At 49.5% G+C, this 20,740-nt stretch overlaps 7 protein-coding genes across 7 annotated transcripts; 4 read left to right on the top strand and 3 right to left on the bottom strand.

The window, feature by feature from the left end:
• Positions 1–274: 274 nt before the first annotated feature.
• UHO2_01059 (uncharacterized protein) lies at positions 275–2,689 on the top strand (the record flags this gene model as incomplete). Its single annotated transcript, XM_041553527.1, has 1 exon — positions 275–2,689. One exon carries the CDS (start codon positions 275–277, stop codon positions 2,687–2,689), a length of 2,415 nt encoding a protein of 804 aa, XP_041409461.1.
• Positions 2,690–2,917: 228 nt separating this feature from the next.
• UHO2_01058 (uncharacterized protein) lies at positions 2,918–4,654 on the bottom strand (the record flags this gene model as incomplete). The annotated part of the gene is made up of 1 exon (XM_041553526.1): positions 2,918–4,654. One exon carries the CDS (start codon positions 4,652–4,654, stop codon positions 2,918–2,920), a length of 1,737 nt encoding a protein of 578 aa, XP_041409460.1.
• Positions 4,655–7,990: 3,336 nt separating this feature from the next.
• UHO2_01057 (uncharacterized protein) lies at positions 7,991–9,849 on the top strand (the record flags this gene model as incomplete). The annotated part of the gene is made up of 3 exons (XM_041553525.1): positions 7,991–8,153; positions 8,235–8,823; positions 9,495–9,849. The coding sequence occupies 3 exons, from the start codon at positions 7,991–7,993 to the stop codon at positions 9,847–9,849; spliced, it is 1,107 nt and encodes a 368-aa protein (XP_041409459.1).
• A 207-nt stretch (positions 9,850–10,056) lies between these two features.
• UHO2_01056 (uncharacterized protein) lies at positions 10,057–11,661 on the top strand (the record flags this gene model as incomplete). The annotated part of the gene is made up of 2 exons (XM_041553524.1): positions 10,057–10,436; positions 10,500–11,661. 2 exons carry the CDS (start codon positions 10,057–10,059, stop codon positions 11,659–11,661), a joined length of 1,542 nt encoding a protein of 513 aa, XP_041409458.1.
• A 510-nt stretch (positions 11,662–12,171) lies between these two features.
• UHO2_01055 (uncharacterized protein) lies at positions 12,172–13,131 on the top strand (the record flags this gene model as incomplete). The annotated part of the gene is made up of 2 exons (XM_041553523.1): positions 12,172–12,447; positions 12,499–13,131. The coding sequence occupies 2 exons, from the start codon at positions 12,172–12,174 to the stop codon at positions 13,129–13,131; spliced, it is 909 nt and encodes a 302-aa protein (XP_041409457.1).
• A 1,338-nt stretch (positions 13,132–14,469) lies between these two features.
• On the bottom strand, positions 14,470–15,009 carry UHO2_01054 (uncharacterized protein; the record flags this gene model as incomplete). Its single annotated transcript, XM_041553522.1, has 1 exon — positions 14,470–15,009. The coding sequence occupies one exon, from the start codon at positions 15,007–15,009 to the stop codon at positions 14,470–14,472; it is 540 nt and encodes a 179-aa protein (XP_041409456.1).
• A 2,327-nt stretch (positions 15,010–17,336) lies between these two features.
• On the bottom strand, positions 17,337–18,218 carry UHO2_01053 (uncharacterized protein; the record flags this gene model as incomplete). The annotated part of the gene is made up of 2 exons (XM_041553521.1): positions 17,337–17,523; positions 17,719–18,218. The coding sequence occupies 2 exons, from the start codon at positions 18,216–18,218 to the stop codon at positions 17,337–17,339; spliced, it is 687 nt and encodes a 228-aa protein (XP_041409455.1).
• Positions 18,219–20,740: the final 2,522 nt, after the last annotated feature.

Here is a 20,740-nt window from a genome sequence, read left to right as displayed (position 1 = left end):
TTATCACGTGCAAACGTAACATTGGAAACGCGTCCAAAAAAAATAAAAATACAAGTTGGTCAGGGTCCTGTGAGTCTGGCTACGCCCGCATGACGTCCATTTCTAAAAATGCCAACTTTCCGGATGGAAGGCTCAGTTCGTGTGTCTGACCGCTTCGCACAGGGAACAACTTGCACTCTCGAGCGGCGTCGTCTTCTTCCTTTCTGGCCACCATCACCAACACACTCCTTCAACCTCCAATCGGGACGCTCGCTCCGAACGGCTCTCAGCAATCATGGTCGAGCGCGACGTTTACATGCGCCAAGGGTTCGATCCCAACTCGCTCAAGGTCGCACAGCTTCGAGGCATATTGGTGGAACACGAGATTCCGTTCAGCAGTGTGGCACGCAAAGCCGAGCTTGTCGATCTCTTCAACAGCCAAGTGCTGCCAAAGGCAGCTTCTCTCCGCAAAAAGGATGCTTCCATCGTGGCCAGCTCCAGTGGCATCATCGACATGCGTGATCGTCGCAGCGACACCGAGGTTACTCCCGAGCAGACTCCCGCCAAGCGCAAACCAGGTCGACCCAGCACGAGCGAAGCTCCGATGCCCTCTAGCACACCCGCAAAGTCTTCGACCGCCTCTACTCCTGCAGCAAAAGCGGCACGTACGCCCGCCCGCAAGAAGTCCTCTCTCGCCAATCAGCTTGCTACAGCGGCCGACAGCGATGCCGAGCCGGAAGAGGAGGAGCTCAAGCAGGAGCAAGTAATTGTCGAAATCCCCGCCAAACGCCGACGAGGCCGTCCTCGCAAGTCAGCGCCAGCTAGCGTTGCAGCTGCTGTCGAGGCATCTGAGCCTGAAGATGACACTCGTTCCGCTCAACGCATCTCGTTTGGTCGCACAGAATCTCCTCCACCCTCAACGTCCCGCAAAGCGAAGCGTCTCAGCTACGGTGGGAAGAGCGATGAGGATGGCACCTTCTCCGACAGCAACCCTTTCCAGTCAGGAAGCGAGGCATCTCCTGCACCTGGTGTCGCTGCGACCGTTGCTGCTTCCGCACGCAAGGCCAGGCGCAAGACAACCGATGCTACCACCACATTGCGCAAGAAGACTTCCGGTCAGTCGCTGAAATCCGACTCGCCGCCAAAAAAGTCGACCAAACAGCAACAATCCAGCAGCCCGAGCGTCATCAGTACCCTCCGCAACTACATGGACCAAGCCGTTGCAGCCGGAACTCCTCCTCGCATCGTTGGACGTTTGACCGGCACGACGTCTGCCAACTCGGCTGGTGAGCACGCCGCTGATGATGAGGCCACCGCTCGTCGTGGGAAGCATGTCTCAACTGATGTCGGTGCGAAAGCCGACGAGGAGGACTTCGACCTTGACGCGTTCACCTCTCCTTCCGCACTCGCCAAGATGCGTATTCTCCGGCGTCAAAAAGACAAGCAGCAACGTCGAGAACAGCGCGGCAGAAAGTCTCTGGCTAGCTACCTTGCCAATTCTTTCTACACGCTTGCCATCATTGGCGTGCTTTCATGGCTTGTCTGGTACGCTCGCGAAACCCGCGCACTCGGGTTCTGTGACATCAACTCGGACACCAACGCCATCGTCGAAGACCGTCGACTTACCGCACTTGCCTTCGCTCAAGCATCCAACGAGACAGTCGAAGATACCACGATTCTCCCGGCTCGCTTCCAGCCCACATGCACGCCCTGCCCTGCTCACGCCGAATGTGCGCATGGCAAAGTCCTCGGCTGTTCGTCTCATGACTGGGTTCTCCAACCCAACCTTTGCTCGCACATTCCTTTGGCTCGATTCTTCCTCCCCCTTAGCACCACAGCTCCCCGCTGCTACCCGGACACCCAAAAGCTTGTTCTTGCATCCGAACTCGCACAAGCCATCTCGCACATGCTCTCCGAGTTCAAAGGCGAAATCGTCTGCGGTACTCAAAAGACCCATGCTACTGTTCGGGCTTTGCCCAACAAGGTCGTACTCGAGAACGGCAATTTGGCCTACGCCATTGCAGAAGAGGCAGTCAAACGATCCATGTCGGCAACACGCGATGCCAGGGTGGACGAGGACTACTTTGAACAGATCTGGTACATGGCGTTGTTCGAACTGACCGATCCTAGAAGTAACATCGTCCGCATCCCCATTTCTTCCTCCCCGGTCACCTCTAATGGAGAAGAACAAGTCGACACCTCATACTATCTCGCGGCCAAAGAGCCAGCACTTTCGCTCTCGTGTCGATCCCGTCTGGCTCTGAAAGGTTGGGTCCTCCGAGCTCGCCTGTACTTCTTCCTCCTTCTCTCAGCCATCTCCGGCGTCCTCTATCTGCGCCATCGTCTCTCAGCTTCTCGTGCAGAAAACGCCAAAGTAGCTCTCCTAGTCAGTGCAGCACTAGAACGACTACAAGAACAGGAGTATCAACACGCAGTCGACCCAGTCCTCTACCCTGATGATTTCGTTCCCCTCTCTCATCTCCGCGATCATATTCTCAGCGAAGAACACAATGGCAAGACAAGAAACAGGCTTTGGAAAAAAGTAGCAAAGGTGGTAGAGGAGAACAGCAACGTCAGAACAAGACAAGCACAGAAGAAAGGCGAGTGGCTAAGAGTCTGGCAATGGGTCGGTGTTGAAGGGTATAAAGGTACTCCCAGTCGACGTGAATCGGGGTTGGTAGGATCAGGAATTGGATTGCCTGTCGCTTGAAAGAGATCCGTTTGTATCGCACCATATCCTAGCATTGCGGTGACACACATTCCACGCATGTATTCGTAGTCACACACTTACTCGCACACTTTGCAATGCACACAAACACCACACACATGCCAATGACGATGCTCGAAAGCTGCTTTAAAATTGCTTTGCTTTGCTACAGTATGCTAAACACAACCGAAATAAAAGTATGCTTTACGCTTCATCCTGCACGAAAAGCTATTAGATGTCTAGATCGGCAAGTGCACGCCCAACAACCTCAAAACTAGCAATCATAACTCCGCAAGCCGGAGCAACCTTTGCTGTTCTTGGACTGAAACCCTTCCATAAGCCTTTACTCCCTTCTTTGCTGAGGATTTCCTGCATTGCTGTCCATACACTTGCTGAAGATTTATTTGCACCACCTCTCAGACTTGCCGATAATCTTCCATTACCCCTATCTGAGCTTGTTCCTTGAGTCTGCAACCTGGTCTTCACTACATCGAATGGATGTGTGAGAAGAGCGGCGATAGAACCAGAGACGGCACCAGAGACAAATGCTACACCAAATTCTTCTCCGCTACCTGCTGCCTTTCCTTCGCCGAGTCCTCCGCCTGTGAGGGATCGTTTCCCGGCTTCATACCCAGCAAAATAGATGGCGCTAAATGGAACATCACGCCACAAAGTCGGGGTGAGACCGCGCCATAGGATCAATGGACCACCGCCCGAACGAAGGGAAGTGGTGCGGATTTCGACCCACAACCCGCGCAGAATGGAGGTGAGGGAAGCTTGGCTCCTCGAGCTAGCCTGTAGTCGCGTCCTAATCAACTCCAATGGAGTGACCAAAGTCGCGCTGATCCCTCTTGCCAATGCGCCAGCCAGCAAGGAAGCATACAGACTCTGTGCTGTGATAGCTGACAAACTCGGAGTCTTGCCAGCCAAACGCAGCCCCCTTCCATTCAGCTCTGGAGTTTCTGCAAAAGCTGCTTGCACCTCAGCCTTACCCTCCCCAGCCAGCAAATGCGACCGGAAGAAATCGTAGCAAGACATGTACGTAACTTGACCAGGAACAGTCATCATCAGTGTAGGTGCCAAACCACGCCAAAGACCGCGAATACCTTCTGCACGACCGACTTTGATGACTCCATCCCACAAACCGGTGAGACGACCTTGTTTGGAGGCTGCAGCGCGAAGTTCTCGTGCAGCAACGGCTTCGTTAGGGAATGCACAGGCGCAAGAGGAGGAGCCGTTGGCAGTCACTGCGGAGGGTGTTGGGTGAAGGTACGCTGAAGGTGCCGGTGGTGGTGAGGGTAGGATGCGGACGCTAGATCGAGGTGGGGTGGCGGAGGAGAAGGACGTGCTGTGTCGGCCGAAGCGCGATGTTGTGCTGCGTGGGGTTGATCTGGCTGAGGGCGTGGACGTGGATGCTGAAGCGGGGGAGAAGAATGCTGATGACGATGCTGAAGATGCTGAAGATGCAGTGGCGGCTGAAGATGTTGCTTGTCTCGGATCGAATCGACACAGAACCGATTCTGGTTGACGATTGGATGTGAAGAATGTCTGTTGACAGCAAGTGGCTGGATGAGCGTGGAAGCCACCAGAGGCGAGAGTAGAAGGTGTGCCTCGTACCGCTTGCTTGCCTTTGTCTAATGCTGATGTTGCTGCTAAATGCTGAGAGGGAAAGAACAAGGGTTCTGCACTGCTTTGTGTCTGAAGCCTTGTCTTGACCACATCGAAGGGTGTCATGAGGAAGGAAGTAGTAACAGCACCAGTAACAGCTGCGACAGCCTTCTTGCTCCGAGAGACGGGCTTGCGTGGGGCGCCTTGGCCAAAGCTAGATCTTCTCCGCCCCAGCTGGGGACGCTCCAGTGATGTGACCGACATCGAGGGGTATGCTTCTGGCTCCTCCATATTGAACGGTCTGGATGAGGATGATAAGGATGGTGATGATGATGCAGCTTTGTCGAAAGTGGCGACCATTTTGCAGGATGCCTCGAGGTCGAGCGGTTCGACCTACGAGATCGAAATGTGTACCTAAAATGGAGGCCTAAAGTGGCGGCCGTGAATTCCAAAGCAAGAACGGTGTCTGCTGTTGTATCACAAGCTCTTGCGTAGAAGAGGGTTTATGTTGTTGAGGGTGGAAAACATGATCTTTCTACAATGGCAGGAGATGGTTGTAGCTAGAAGAGGTTGTAGCTAGAAGAGGTTGTATGAGATGACAAAGTGGAATCAACGGCCAACTCAGCTCAGCTGGAATTTGAGTGTCACTGCAAGGGTTCAGATTGTGTGTAAGCGAGCTTGAATTTCTTCGCACGCCTCCAAAGCCTGGCCACCTTGTGCCCAAGGAAGCGATCCAATATGGTGATGCATGCTGACATAAAAGCAATCGGGGATCTGATGGAACAGATCTGTCCGGAGATCGGGTGCAACACAGCCCCGCTCGTTGTCAGGCTAGATCATGAAGAAGGATACTCGCACATTCGGCACGTACCTCATAGATGTATATATATCAAGCTGAGAACACTAGGTTCTCACCATGTTCACTTTAGTCAATTGAGTATATATGTTTCTGCCCTAAGATAGTAGTGACATCGTACTTGGACTCTCCCCGATCGCCAGTTATCGGGACCAAAACATCTTCACTTCTATTAGCTAACTGCCTCTGACTAATGCGCTCGGCGAGATCCTCGCAACTCTAACATCGCCAACTTTAGAGCTGCTGAAGCTGAGCTAAACCTTCCGAAGTTTATTGGGATGTGATTCAGTTGAAGATAACAATTAGAATATGCTGTTTATCAGGGCCACAATCAGGCTCCCTTTAACACAGTCAAATGACTTCTTGTGATGCTTAAATTTCTCATAGTATGGATCTTAATGACAAACACCTATATACCTTATTGCCACCTTAGTCATGTCCAAGCCAAATGAGTCACTTCTCTCATAACCCCTGTGTTGTTGCTTCATGCAATGCCCCTGAGCCATTGCTATGGCAACCTTCATGTGCTTCATTGTGTCCATCACTTATGCATGCATTCTGTCCCTCAGTGTCTCGGCTATAACTCATGCATCCCTCTTGAGATGCTGAAGCATTTTCAACTCTCCCCCTTGGCAGGATCTCCAGCCCTATCATCCTAGCTAATCATGAGGTATTGAGGCCCTGCAGAGGTTTTGTTAGGATATCTGCTATGTTGTTCACTGTTCCAATAAATTTGATCATCACATCGCCTTCTTGCATGTGGTCACAAACAAAGTGATATCAAGTGTTGATATGCTTTAACTTCCAGTGCTTTGCTGGGTCTTTACTTACCTGGATACATCCCTGACTATCTGTGTAGAGTGTTGGTTGGACATCCATGATTTCCAGATCCTGAAGCAAATATGAGAAGAACAATGCTTCTTGTACTGCTTCAGAAGTGGTGACAAACTCTGCCTCAACTGCAGACAATGCCACACATTTCTGGACATGAGACTTCCAGCTGACCAGACATCTGTATACATATGTTATTGCTCCTGATGTACTTCTCCATCCGTTCATGGGGTCTGATGCCCAATTTGCATTGGTATACATCATCACTGCTTTGCCTGTTGAGGGCCACACTTCTTGCCCCCAGCAACATTTGCCATGCTCAGCATGGGTATCCATGATTTTTCATTTGCTCCTTCTAGCCATTTGTTCACCATTGCCTTAACATATGCAGTTAAACCCAGTGATATCCTCCTCCTCCTCCTATCACATGTGATCTTAATACCCAGGAACTCCTTGATTTTGCCATTGTCTTCTGTTTCCCACTTTTCCATGATCTCCCATTTAGTGCAGTCAACCTCATTATGGCTGGGTGACATTATTAACATGTCATCTACATATGCTGTGATGATTGTGATTCTGTCACCTGTCCCTCTTGAGTATAGGCATGGTGCACTCTGTCAGGGGTCTCGCGCCTGAAACCCAGGTCGGTCTGTCAAGATACTCAGTGACTATCAAACTGTGCGACAGCTATTGTCTCAGTATCAGTCTCGACGAGCTAGTTGCTCGGCAACTATCAAGTTGCGTGATGACAGTGGGTGGCATTCATTGTATATACTGTTGTAGGTTTCGGCTGACCTCTGTGGACACTCTGTTCAGGGGTAGTGTCATGGGCCTGGGTGCACAGAACGAGGAAAGACCGAAGTTCATATGAAGGTAGTGCAGGAATCATGGAATCGGGTAGACCATAGGAGTTGCGACAGAGTTCACTGAGATCGGCAGTAGAATCTGCTCTATGGCAGACCACAGCGAAATTGGCATGAGCATTGTCGATATCACGAATCCCACCAGAATCTGCAGCAAGCAAGAACATGTGGCAGATTCTGCAGAGATCGGTAGTAAGGATGTCCATATGATGATTCACACATGAGAGGGACTGAGCTCAGTGACACGTGGTCGGTTACCACTCAGGGGCCCACAGGACAGGAGTAGAAGAGAACTGTCACCAGTCAAAGGAAGGAGACCTGTGTATAGGACACCGGCGAAAGGGACATGAAGAGGAGGAGCAGTGTCAATGAAGTCGACACAGCTCAGGAAAGACAGGAGGGACAAGGCTTGTTACAGAGGAGGTGCCTCCTTGGAGATCCCTGTGCAGTACTCGATGAAGAGGGTACCCTCTGGAGAGAGGGAGCAGGAGCAGTGTTGCTGGCAATGCTGCGAAGAGGTATATAGTCCTACCTCTTTGTCACAAATGGTCGAGTGGATCCTCATCCACTCTACACTCATCAAACAAACTAGTATTACTTCAAGCAATAAGTATCATTAGTTCACAGTCAGCATAGAAGTAATCAACAGATTGCTCCTCATCAAAGTGCATGTGTTGTATCACCATTTCCTGATGTCCGAAGGCAGTTCGTAGCAAACCAGCAGTCCAGATAACCATAGAACCGAAGGCAGACATCCACTGTGGCCTGGGGAACACTTCAAGCGTTAGTCGACACACTGGACACTTGTGTCAGCATCAACAATCCATACCCACACCAGACCATTGGTGTCAATATCAAGCTCACTTAGAGTCATATTGTAGTTTGATCGTGCCAAGCTACCTCTGGATGGAGTGTCCACAGCAGTTAGTCGAAATCTGTCATAACAATAATACAACTACAGATTCCAACAAGAAAGGTGACAGAGAAGGCTCTGTCGCATATTTCACTAGGAATCGAAATACCATTAGCACTGTCACATAACTTGACAGAATCAGTGATAGTACTGATACTACTACTGATCTCAGGTTTCAGGTGCATGACCACTGACATTAGAGTGGATTGTTCAAGCAGCACCCCACGATCACAATGACAGACCAAGGCCTCAACGATAAGCTCGACTGGCTCCTAGCACTATTGGAAGCCCAACTCGAGCTCACCAGGCAAGGTCAACGAGAAGAATGTCTTCGCCGTGCTCATCTAAGTGGAGAAGAGACAATTGAGTTCTCACCATCGGGAGAGCGGGTAGGAGGTGATGAATCCATGATAGGAGATCCCCAAACTCCTACACCAGCACCATGACCAAGGCGATCTGTCTCGTTTGCTGGTACAGAAGAGCAGGATGACATCAATTATGAAAAGTACGCCTCACCCACCGGGCCAAAGTATTTCAAACCCAGGGTGGATCCATATAGTAGGACTAGGACGGAACCTTATGTCCCAGACTTGGAGGAGGACCCTTGTGTATTGGCAGATCTCTCTCGATCAAAGCCAATCGCCACACCCTTTCCTAAGTTTAATCTGCGAGATGTGGAGATATTCATTCTCGAAGCTGAAGCCTGGTTTAAGTTTAACCAGGTATATGAGCAAACAAGAATGATCAACCACATGGGCTCTCAATTGGAAGGGAATGCATGGGAGTGGTGGACCTCCAAGCTCCAAATTGACAGGGCACGTGAAGGAAGGTTATTCAATGACTGGCACTACTTTACAGAGTGGCTGTCGGAACAATTCAATCCCCAGAATGCTAGAATGGAAGCCTACAACAAGCTGTTGGCTCTCAAACTCACTAGCAATGCACCTGGTGCCGCCACATGCCATGTGGAATGTTTCAGAGACCTGGAGGGACAAGTCAATCTGGATGATAACAAACTCATCATTGACTTGTTCAGAGGCAGTCTCACACATAGCCTGCAAGAAAAGTTTGAGCATAACCTGCCTGCAAAGAGGTGGGGATGGTACCAAGAGGTCGAAGATATTGACTGACAGAGGATGCTGCTACAGCAGTCCTCTGCTAGGCACCCAAGCGCTGCTCCTCCACAATTGAACCTGGGAATCTGACCAATGCCACCCGCTCAGAGTTCATTCCCTGTTCAGCAACTGGCACAAAGAAACTCTGCTTGAATGCCAGCACCAATAATGGCAGGAATCCCAAGCAGACCAACCAATCAGCTGCTACCTCAGCAGTATGTACTGGGCCCAAAACAAGGAGGCCCCACAGTACCAGGCAATAGCACTTGCCATATCTGCAAAGGCATTGGACATTGGGCCAGAGATTGCCCAAGCAAGAAGGCAGATCCTCTGGGACCATGACCTTTGGGCCCAAGGGTCATGGTAACCACAGAAGACCCCTTTGAAGAAGGGGCCACCGACTCAGGGGATGGGCATACAGGCAGTGCTGAAACGAGTGACCCTGATGACCTAGACTTCAGTCAATACCAAGTTCCTAATGATGCTAATCATGAGGAACCCCAAGATGATGATGATGAGGGAAACGACAGTGGGGCAATGCACTGATGGCGTGCATGGCTCTACAAACCTCCTCACCATTGTTGTGTATATATCAAGATTGCCAAATATGTTTCTCCACCAGCAAAGGAAAAGCAGTGTTAGAGCTTACAGGAATGGTCCAAGACCATCCTGCTCATATACTTGCCAACACTGGCACTGGCTTGTCCATAGTTTCAGATTCCTTTATCAGTAAGTACTTAATACCAACAAAACCCTCAAAAACAAGATCGATTCATGGTGTCACTGGACACCAGCTCATTATCAATAGTGCTGCGACCATACAGGTGGTTATTGGTGAGCACAGCCTAGGTGTAGTCAAAGTATCAGTAGCTGATACCACCAACTACAACCTTATATTGGGATTCACCGAGCTCAGAAGGCTCAAGCCCACCATACGATGGGACACAGGCCAACTAGAGTTCAAGTCTCAGGACTGAAAACGACCCCCTGAAGCCGCCACAACTAGGGGTTTACAATCAAAACCATCGAAATCGGTCATAGTAGTGGAACTGTTGCAGAATTTGATGAAAGCCACTGCAACAGGCAAGCAAAAACAGGAGCTCGCCATAAGAGATAGCTTACCACTGATTTCAATGAGATCTGTGGTAATGGGCTCCTATGAAGAAAAAATGGCATGACCAACCATGCATGGAAACGAGTTCATCTCAGCAAAGTGCTTACTTCAGGCAGCTTTAGAGGATGGACCCATAGGGTTCATGTTATTGGAAGTACCACCCTCATCACTCCCAGCCTTTGGTTTCATTCCTACCGGTGCCGATAAAGGAGTAGAGATGGAGGTTGAGATTGAGAAGAAGGTGATGGCAGCAGATATACCAAAGCTGTACCAACACCTTCGTGATGTGTTCAATGAGGTGGAAGCAGACAGGCTTCCCCAGCATACCAAACATGATCTTCACCTTGAACTAATGGAAGGAAGTCGACCACCTCAAGGCCCGTTGTATCTCAAAGGGCCTAAAGAAATGTCTGAATTGAGGAAGTATCTGGACAAGAACCTCGCAAAGGGGTTCATATGACCGTCAAAGAGTCCAGCAAGGTCACCTGTGCTCTTTGTACCTAAGAAAGACAGAGGTCTCAGGCTTTGTGTGGACTACCAGGGACTCAATGAGATTACCATCAAGAACAGGGCTCTGTTGCCCCTCATCGAGGAGCAACTGTTCCTGCTCCGAAAGGCAAAGATCTATTCCAAGCTAGATCTCCAAGCAGCATACAACCTCATTTGCATTGCAAAAGGAGATGAATGGAAAACAGCGTTTGGTACACAATTGGGACTATATGAGTACCTTGTGATGCCATTTGGGCTAGCAAATGCACCAGCTCATTTCCAATCATTCATCAATGTCATCTTCCGAGACATCATCAGAGTATATGTTGTTGTATACTTGGACAACTTCCTCATCTTCAGTGACATGGAGGAAGCACATGTACAACATGTCACTGAAGTTCTCACCTGTTTGAGAAACAATCAGCTGTTTGCTAAACTGTCAAAGTGTGAGTTCCACACCACGACAGTAGAGTTTCTAGGATACATCATCAAACCCACAGGGGTAGAGATGGATCCTGAGAAAGTATGGACAGTCAAGGAGTGGCCAATGCTGGAATCAATCCATGATATCCAAAGATTCCTTGGCTTTGCCAACTTCTACAGGCAATTCATTGCTCACTTCGCTCGAATTGCCAAGCCACTAACATCCCTGGTAAAACCAACTGAACGTTTCAAGAAGTTTGAGTTGCTGGAAGAAGCTCAACAAGCTTTCCACAAACTCATCCAAGCATTCATGACAGCCGGAGTACTTCATCACTTCAATTACCACCTCCCTACAAGGCTAGAAACAGATGCAAGCGACTTCACCATCATGGGAGTGCTCAAACAAGAGCATGAAGGGCATTGGCACCTGGTAGCATTTTATTCAAGGAAGATGTTGTCAGCTGAGAAAAACTACAAGATCCACAACAAGGAGCTCCTAGCAGTGGTCGCCTGCCTCACTCAGTGGCAACACATGCTAGCAGGACTTCCAAGTCAGTTAGTCATTCTCACGGATCACGAAGTGCTCAAGTACTTTAAGTTGCAACATCATATCACTGGCAGACAAGCAAGATGGGCGGTATTGTTAGCAGATTTCGACTTTGTGCTACAATATCAGCCAGGAGACAAGGGTGGCAAACCCGATGCTCTCACCAGACAAGCTGATATGCAGCCAGTCAGCGAAGAGCAGGAGCACAACATTTGACAACTACTGCCACCCAGGGTGTTTGAACAAGTCGAAAACAAAATTGCAATGGGGAGCAAGTTGCAGCAGATTTCAGCCGAAAATGTAATAGCAAGCATGATATTGCCGATTTTAGCGGAATCAATTCTAACTGCATGCTCAGGTGACAATTCTGTATTAGTGGCTCCCATCCTCATGATGGAGTCTATAGCCATGAAAGGAATCAAAGATCTGGCCAGAATCTTCCAGCCTCTGGACCCTGAGCTTTGGGAGATTCACCTAAGGAAGCTGTTCGAAATCAGAGATGGCTTATGGTATAGTGGCAGGTGGTTGGTTATCCCCAAGGTAACGATGCCAGGGAGAACCAATGACCATCGTTCGCGAAGTGCCAAAGAAGTTGATGGACAGTCTTTGTCTGTAGAACACTTGTGATTCATGGTCATGTCTCAATGTCATGATGGTGTCACAGCTGGACATGTGGGGCGAGATGCTACCATTAAGTCAGCCCAACAACACTATTGGTGGCCAAACATGTCAGCCTGGATTGCTGATTATGTTGCAAGTTGCCAAGTGTGTGCCAGATACAAGGCTCCTTGCCATTGCCCATATGGCTTGCTGCAGCCACTCACTACTCCAGACAGACCATGGGGCTCTATATCCTTGGATTTCATTGAAGGATTACCACCCTCAAAGGGATATGATTCAATCCTGGTCATCATTGACAGATTGACCAAGTTTGCTATTCTGGCCCCTACATACAAAATGGTCACAGTGAAACAGACTGCTGTGCTACTATGGTGTTATCTGGTTAGACACTTCAGTTATCCAGATCACATGGTCTTGGACTGAGGCAGGCAGTTCATCTCAGGAGCATGGAAAGCATTTGCTGATCAAATGGGTATGAAACATTCGCTCAGCACTGCTTATCATCCTCAAATGGATGGGCAAATGGAAAGGGTCAATCAAGTAGTAGAGCAGTACCTTCATATGTACTGCAACTATGAAAAGAATGACTGGGCCAGTCTGCTCGACACTGCAGCGTTTGTGTACAACAATACCATACACAATAGCATCAGTGTCTCGCCATTCTTTGCATGTTATGGATGGAACCTGAAAGCCCATCCTGACATTCCCCAACACCTAGGAGTGAATGATCCCAAATGCTCTGAGTACTTGCTCGATGGTAAAGAGTGCTGCAAGTACCTTCAAGAACAGATAAGGGAGGCACAGCATCATACGGTCGATCATTATAACCAGAGACACAAGGACATAGAATTCAAGGTTGGTGACATGGTTTATGTCAACCACAAGAACTGGAAGATGAGGCGACCCACACCAAAGCTGGACACCAGGTTTGCAGGACCTTATCCAGTACAAGAAAGGGTGGGCCAACGAGCCTATAGAATCACATTGCCAGCAAACCTCAGAGTCCATGATGTGTTTCATGTGTCTTTGCTTGAACCAGCAAAGAACAGTTCCATTCCACAATGATCGACACAGCCAATCGTACCATCGCTGCCAGATGAAGACCTTGACTTCGAAGTTGAAGCAATTGTTGGCAAGTGTTCACACAATGGAATGACAGAATATAAAGTGCTTTGGAGGGGGTACCCAGAGGAGGCTGCTTCCTGGGAACCATTGTTGAATCTCAACTGTCCTGACCTCATCTGGGAGTATGAGGTTTCGGCAGGGGGATGAGGCTAAACAAGCATGAGGAGAAGGAGAAATCAGTAAGAAGGGTGTTAGAACTGATTTGAGCGAAAAATGTGAGAGTAGAGGCACTATTACGAACTATGCGGAAATCTGTTGCAGTACTGGTGGTATGGCAGATTTCAGGGAGAGGACCTGAAATACTACTCTCACCATACGAGAAGTGTTTCAAGAGCATGGTACTCAACAGCCAGGCTCATAAGCAACAACACAAGAGTCAGGCCACAGACTCATTTTAGGATCAAGAAGAATCAACATTGCAGAAGGAGACATGTTGCTACATGTTGACATATGAAGAAGGAGCAGGAGGAGGAGCAAGGGAGGACCGGATCACTAGCTCCTCCTTGGTAGGAGCCACCCACTCGTGAAGGAAGTCTGGGGGACCACCAGACTCTGTCACAGACTCGTGAGGTTGATGCTCCGAGTACAGTCGGTCATGATGTTCAACATAAAGTTGAAGTGTATGGAGTATAGAACTCACCAATTCTGGCTGACAAAAGTGCCACACAACTTGCATTGTGGTCACCCAGCCACAAGTCATTACCAGATCAATGGTGTGCTCCTCAGACCGAACCAAGCCAGGACCATATCCATCCGCCACAGTTAAGTGTGCATGTTCTACCTGATGAGACCCACGAGGTTGTAGACTCAGAGTCCCATCACCAGTATAGTCCATGCCCAGATGGGCAGGAATGTTACGTTCGCAATGCCCCAGCCCAGCTAGGTAGCGATGCACACATGCATGTGGAATTTGAGTCCTTTCACCAAACGGGTTGGTGAATGTGGAAGCAAAACAGCTGAGAAAAAAAGAGGGACTAGAAATGTCAGTATTGGTTGGAATCAAGGATGGGGTTCGAGAAATATCACTTACGGTATGCCTAGGTTGAAGCAGCAGCGGCATTGCCAACTTGGCCATGGCATGCAACCCTCAGTGAGATGAAGCATCACCAAGCAGTGAAGCCTCTTTGCCGCTAGAGAGCTGGCAGGCACTTCCCAGTCAAGGGGATAATGTCCATCCGCGACTCGGGTTAGGAGGTCGGCTGTAACATACCCCTCGGCCCAGCCAGCAATCTCCCAATTGGAGGGGAGATGACAATCTGGTGGGGGTGGGGGTGGCATTCAGCACCCAACCCAACGAGGAGGAGGGGTCAGAGGTTGTACCTCTGGCCAATAGATGGGGGTCCCTGCTCTGGAAGCAGCCAGGACCACGTTGACAATCTCATCTGCAGTAGGAGGGGGAGTTGGGGACCTAGCCAACTCTGCCTCCCAAGCTGCTTGGCATTCTGGAGTAGTCATCTCCGCTGCAGAATGTCTAGCGTCGACCTCGTACAGGTCGACCACAGGGGAGGTAGGAGAAAAGTCATTCCCCACAGGGTCGGGAATGACAGGAACAAGGTAAGGAGAGGGAAGGGGACTGGGGACGACGTCATTGTCATCCATCCCCAGGAAAAGGGGCTCCAGTGGCGAACGAACCACTGGAACAGCAGGAAGATCAGCCACAGGGGCTGAGGTTGGAGGAACAGAAGAGCCCACCTCTACAGTTGGCTCCTCACAAGCCCAGAGTTGCAGTACTACTTGGCGATGACGAGAAGGTGTCATCACCGCCTCAGCAGGAGGTGCTCGGGCAGCGGTTTTTGATCGGGTGAGGTAGGGTGACATTGTGGGAAGAGTTGGTAAGGAGATGATGGTAGGATCCAAACAGGGCACAGGACATGCCTCGATGGAGCTTGGCTCTTAAGAGGGGGGTAATGTCATGGGCCTGGGTGCACAGAATGAGGAAAGACCGAAGTTCATATGAAGGTAGCACAGGAATCGTGGAATCAGGTAGATCGTAGGAGTTGCGACAGAGTTCACCGAGATCAGCAGTAGAATCTGCTCTATGGCAGACCACAGCGAAATTGGCATGAGCATCATCGATATCATGAATCCCACCAGAATCTGCAGCAAGCGAGAATGTGTGGCAGATTCCATGGAGATCGGTAGTAAGGATGTCCATATGATGATTCACATGCGAGAGGGACCGAGCTCAGTGACATGCGGTCGGTTACCACTCAGGGGCCCACAGGACAGGAGTAGAAGAGAACCGTCACTGGTCAAAGAAAGGAGACCTGTGTATAGGACACTGGTGAAAGGGACATGAAGAGGAGGAGCAGTGTCGATGAAGTCGACACAGCTCAGGAAAGACAGGAGGGACAAGGCTTGATATGGAGGAGATGCCTCCTTGGAGATCCCTGTGCAGTACTCAATGAAGAGGGTACCCTCTGGAGAGAGGGAGCAGGAGCAGTGTCACTGGTGACACTGCGAAGAGGTATATAGTCCTGCCTCCTTGTCACAAATGGTCGAGTGGATCCTCATCCACTCTACTCATCAAACAAACTAGTATTACTTCAAACAAATAAGTATCATTAGTTCATGGTCAGCATAGTAGTAATCAACAGATTGCTCCTCATTGAAGTGCATGTGTTGTATCACCATTTCCTGACATCCAAAGGTGGTTCATAGCAAACCAGCAGTCCGGATAACCATAGAACCGAAGGCAGATGTCCACTGCAGCCCGGGGATCACTTCAAGTGTTAGTCGACACACTGGACACTTGTGTCGGCATCAACAATCCATACTCACACCAGACCATTGGTGTCAATATCAAGCTCACTTAGAGTCATATTGTAGTTTGATCATGCCGAGCTACCTCTGGACAGAGTGTCCACAGCAGTTAGTCGAAGTCTGTCATAACAATAATACAACTACAGATTCCAACAAGAAAGGTGACAGAGAAGGCTCTGTCGCATATTTCACTAGGAATCGAAATACCATTAGTGCTGTCGCATAACTTGACAGAATCGGTGATAGTACTGATACTACTACTGATCTCAGGTTTCAGGCGCGCGACCGCTGACAGCAGTCTCTGGCCCAATGGCCGATACCCTTGCATACATGACAGGTGTTGATACCTGATGGAGCAGGGCTTCCTTGCTTCGAGGTTTGGGTGGGTTGATGAGGAAGGGGTCAATTAGTTGGTCGATTTAGGTTTTGTATAGTTGCTTGTGTAGTTGCTTGTGTAGTTGCTTGTGCTGGTGATCGAGCTGGATAAGGTTGAGTGGGTTGACATATGGGGATTGAACCTTGATTTGGCCGAGACCCAGTTCTTAGTGGAGGTGACATGGCATTTGGGAGTGAGTGTCTAGCTGAGGACTGCTGTAGTAGCATCCTCTGTCGATCAATCTCCTCAACCTCTTGATACCACTCCCATCTCTTCCCAGGTGGGTGTCATGGGCCTGGATGCTCAGGAAGCAGGAGGGTCACTGGTTCATATGGAAGGAGCACAGGTATCGAAGACCTAGTCGACACCAGTAGAGAGCATGGTCGTAGTGCAGTCTCCATGGAGACCATGGACTCCTATGGACTCACATGCAAAGGAGGGCCAAGCACAGCCACGAGGAGGACCAAGCTCAAGGAGCAGGCACAGCCACGAAGAGGACCAAGCTCAAGGAGCATGCAGATGGTTACCACTCAGGGGCTCGAGAGACAAGAGCCAAAGGAACTGTCACTGATCATGAGGAGGAGGAGCAGTGTCGAAGGAGTCGACACCAGGTCATGAGGAGGAGGAGCTGTGTCGACCAAGAGGCACAGGGGTGCCAAGCAGGAGAGGCCCCTGAGCAGTACTCGATGAAGAAGGTACTCTATGGAGAGAGAGCAGGAGCAGCATCGCTGGCGATGCTGAGAAGAGGTATATAACCATGCTTTCTCATCATCATAGGTCGAGTGGATCCTCATCCACTCTACTCACCATACAACTAGTCAATACTTTAGAAACACAAGTACTCATTAGTTACAGTCAGCATAGCAGCAATCTATCAAGGTTGCTCCTCATCGTAGTGTGTGTGTTGTATCACCACTACCTGACGTCCGAAGGCGCCCATAGCAGGTTAGCGGTCCGGATATAGATAGAACCGAAGGCAGTAGTCCACTGCGGTCCGGGGATCACTTCAAAGCATCAAGTCAACACACTGGACACTCGTGTTGACGCCACCAACCTTATCACCAACACCATCAACCTCATTATCATTGACATCACCAATCTTATCATCAACACCATCAACCTCATTATCATCGACATCACCAATCTCATCACCAACACCATCAACCTCATCATCATCAACACCCACACCAGACCTTGGTGTCATCATAACATTGATATTGATCGTGCCGAGCTACCCCTGAACGGAGTGTCCACAGAGGTCAGCCGAAACCTACGATAGTATATACAACGAACGCCACCTGCTGTCACTGCACAACTTGATAGTCACCGATACCAAGACAATAGCTGTCGCACAGTTTGATAGTCACCGAGTATCTCGACAGACCGACCTGGGTTTCAGGCGCGAGACCCCTGATAGTGGGTTCCTCTCGAACTTCTCCTGTATGCTGCAAGTGAGACTACTTCTGAAGAGATCAATCACTAGCTCATTGTCATCTAGGTTGACCTGTCCCTCCAAGTCTCTGAACTGCTCTACATGATGTGTGGCAGCACCAGGAGCATCACTTGTGAGTCTGAGAGCTAACAGCTTGTTGTATGCCTCCATCCTAGCATTGTGTGGGTTGAACTGCTCTGACAGTCGCTCTGTGAAGTAGTGCCAATCATTGAACAACCTTCCTTCTCTAGCTCTATCAATATGGAGCTTTGAGGTCCACCACTCTTGTGCAGTCCCTTCCAGTTGAGCACCCATGTGATTGATCATCCTAGACTGCTCATACACCTGGTTGAACTTAAACCATGCTTCAGCTTCTAGAATGAAGATCTCCACATCTTGGGGATTGAACTTTGGAAAGGGGGTGGTGATGGGCTTTGACTGGTTAAGCTCTGCCATGATGCTAGAGTCCTCCTCCTGATCAAGAGTGTAGTGTTCTGTCCTGCTCTTGTTGTATGGATCCACCCTGGACTTGACATATCTTGGCCCAGTGGGTGAAGCATACTTCTCGTAGTTGATGTCATCCTGCTCATCCAGGTTGATGAATGAGACTGATCATCTTGGTTGTGGAGCCAGAGTAGGAGTATGTGGGTCTCCTATCATAGACTCATCTCCTCCTCCTGCTTGGTCTTCTGAGTGAGAGAGGTCAATTGTCTCCTCTCTGCTCAGATGAGCTCGTTGTAATCGTTCCTCTCATTGTCCCTGCCTGGTAAGCTCTAGCTGTGCTTCCAATAGAGTGAGTAGTCTATCAAGCTTATTGTTGAGGTCTGGGTCTGTCATGGTGATCATGAGGAGCTGCTTGAACAATCCACTCTAATGTCAGGGGTCTCGTTCCTGAAACCCAGGTCGGTCTGTCGAGATACTTGGTGACTATCAAGTTGTGTGACAGCTATTGTCTCAGTATCAGTCTCGACAAGCTAGTTGTTCGGTGACTATCAAGTTGCACAATGACAGTGGGTGGCATTCATTGTATATACTATTGTAGGTTTTGGCTGACCTCTGTGGACACTCCGTTCAGGGGTAGCTTGGCACAATCAATATCAATGCATAGGTTGTGATGACACCAAGGTCTGGTGCAAGTGTTGATGATGATGAGGTCGATGGTGTTGGTGATAAGGTTGGTGAATGTCGATGATAATGAGGTTGATGGTGTTGGTGATGAGGTTGGTGGCATCAACACAAGTGTCCAGTGTGTTGACTGATGCTGGAGGTGATCCCTGGACTGCAGTGGACTACTGCCTTCAGTTCTATCTTGATCCAGACCACTAACCTGCTATGGGGCACCTTCAGATGTCAGGTAGTGGTGATACAACACACACACTATGATGAGGAGCAACCTTGATAGATTGCTGCTATGCTGACTGAAACTAATATATACTTATGCTGAAGTGATAACTAGTTATGATGGTTGTGTAGAGTGGATGAGGATCCACTTGACCTTTGATGATGAGAAAGCATGGTTATATACCTCTTCACAGCATCGCCAGCAACGCTGCTCCTGCTCTCTCTCCAGAGAGTACCTTCTTCATCGAGTACTGTTCAGGGGGCCCCTCCTGCTTGCTTGGCACCCCTGTGCCTCTTGAGCTGTGTCGACTCCTTTGACACTGCTCCTCCTCCTTGCTATCCTGCTTGTTTGGCACCCTTGTGCCTCCTGAGTGGTGTCGACTCCTTCGACACTGCTCCTCCTCCTTGGGACCTGGTGTCGACTCCTTTGACACTGCTCCTCCTCCTCAGGACCTGCTTGCCAGTGTCCTATACACTGCTCCTTCTCCTTTGACTGGTGACAGTTCCTTTGACTCTTGTCTCTCGAGCCCCTGAGTGGTAACCATCTGCATGCTCCTTGAGCTTGGTTCTCTTTGTGGCTGTGCCTGGCCCTCCTCACATATGGGCTCAGTCCTCCTTTGCATGTGAGTCCATAGGAGTCCATGGTCTCCATGGAGACTGCACTTACAACCATGCTCTCTACTGGTATCGACTAGATCTTCAATACCTGTGCTCCTTCCATATGAACCAGTGACCCTCCTGCTTCTTGAGCATTCAGGCCCATGACACCTGCTTGGTGTCAGGGGTCTCGCGCCTGAAACCCAGGTCGGTCTGTCGAGATACTCGGTGACTATTAAACTGTGTGACAGCTATTGTCTCGGTATCGGTGACTATCAAGTTGTGCAGTGACAGCAGGTGGCATTCGTTGTATATACTATCGTAGGTTTCGGCTGACCTCTGTGGACACTCCGTTCAGGGGTAGCTTGGCACGATCAATATCAATGTTATGATGACACCAAGGTCTGGTGTGGGTGTTGATGATGATGAGGTTGATGGTGTTGGTGATGAGATTGGTGATGTCGATGATAATGAGGTTGATGGTGTTGATGATATGATTGGTGATGTCAATGATAATGAGGTTGATGGTGTTGGTGATAAGGTTGGTGGCGTCAACACGAGTGTCCAGTGTGTTGACTTGATGCTTTGAAGTGATCCCCGGACCGCAGTGGACTACTGCCTTCGGTTCTATCTATATCCGGACCGCTAACCTGCTATGGGCGCCTTCGGACGTCAGGTAGTGGTGATACAACACACACACTACGATGAGGAGCAACCTTGATAGATTGCTGCTATGCTGACTGAAACTAATGTATACTTATGCTGAAGTGATAACTAGTTATGGTGAGTAGAGTGGATGATGATCCACTCGACCTATTGATGAGAAAGCATGGTTATATACCTCTTCTCAGCATCGCCAGCGATGCTGCTCCTGCTCTCTCTCCAGAGAGTACCTTCTTCATCGAGTACTGCTCAGGGGCCTCTCCTGCTTGGCACCCCTGTGCCTCTTGAGCTGTGTCGACTCCTTCGACACTGCTCCTCCTCCTCATGACCTGGTGTCGACTCCTTCGACACTGCTCCTCCTCCTTTGATCAGTGACA

The sequence above is a fragment of the Ustilago hordei genome, assembly GCF_900519145.1.
Source record: "Ustilago hordei strain Uho2 genome assembly, contig: UHO2_contig_02, whole genome shotgun sequence".
In the NCBI taxonomy this organism is placed as follows: Eukaryota; Fungi; Basidiomycota; class Ustilaginomycetes; order Ustilaginales; family Ustilaginaceae; genus Ustilago; species Ustilago hordei.
Note: the sequence above shows the minus strand (reverse complement) of the source record. Positions and strands in the feature narration are given on the sequence as shown.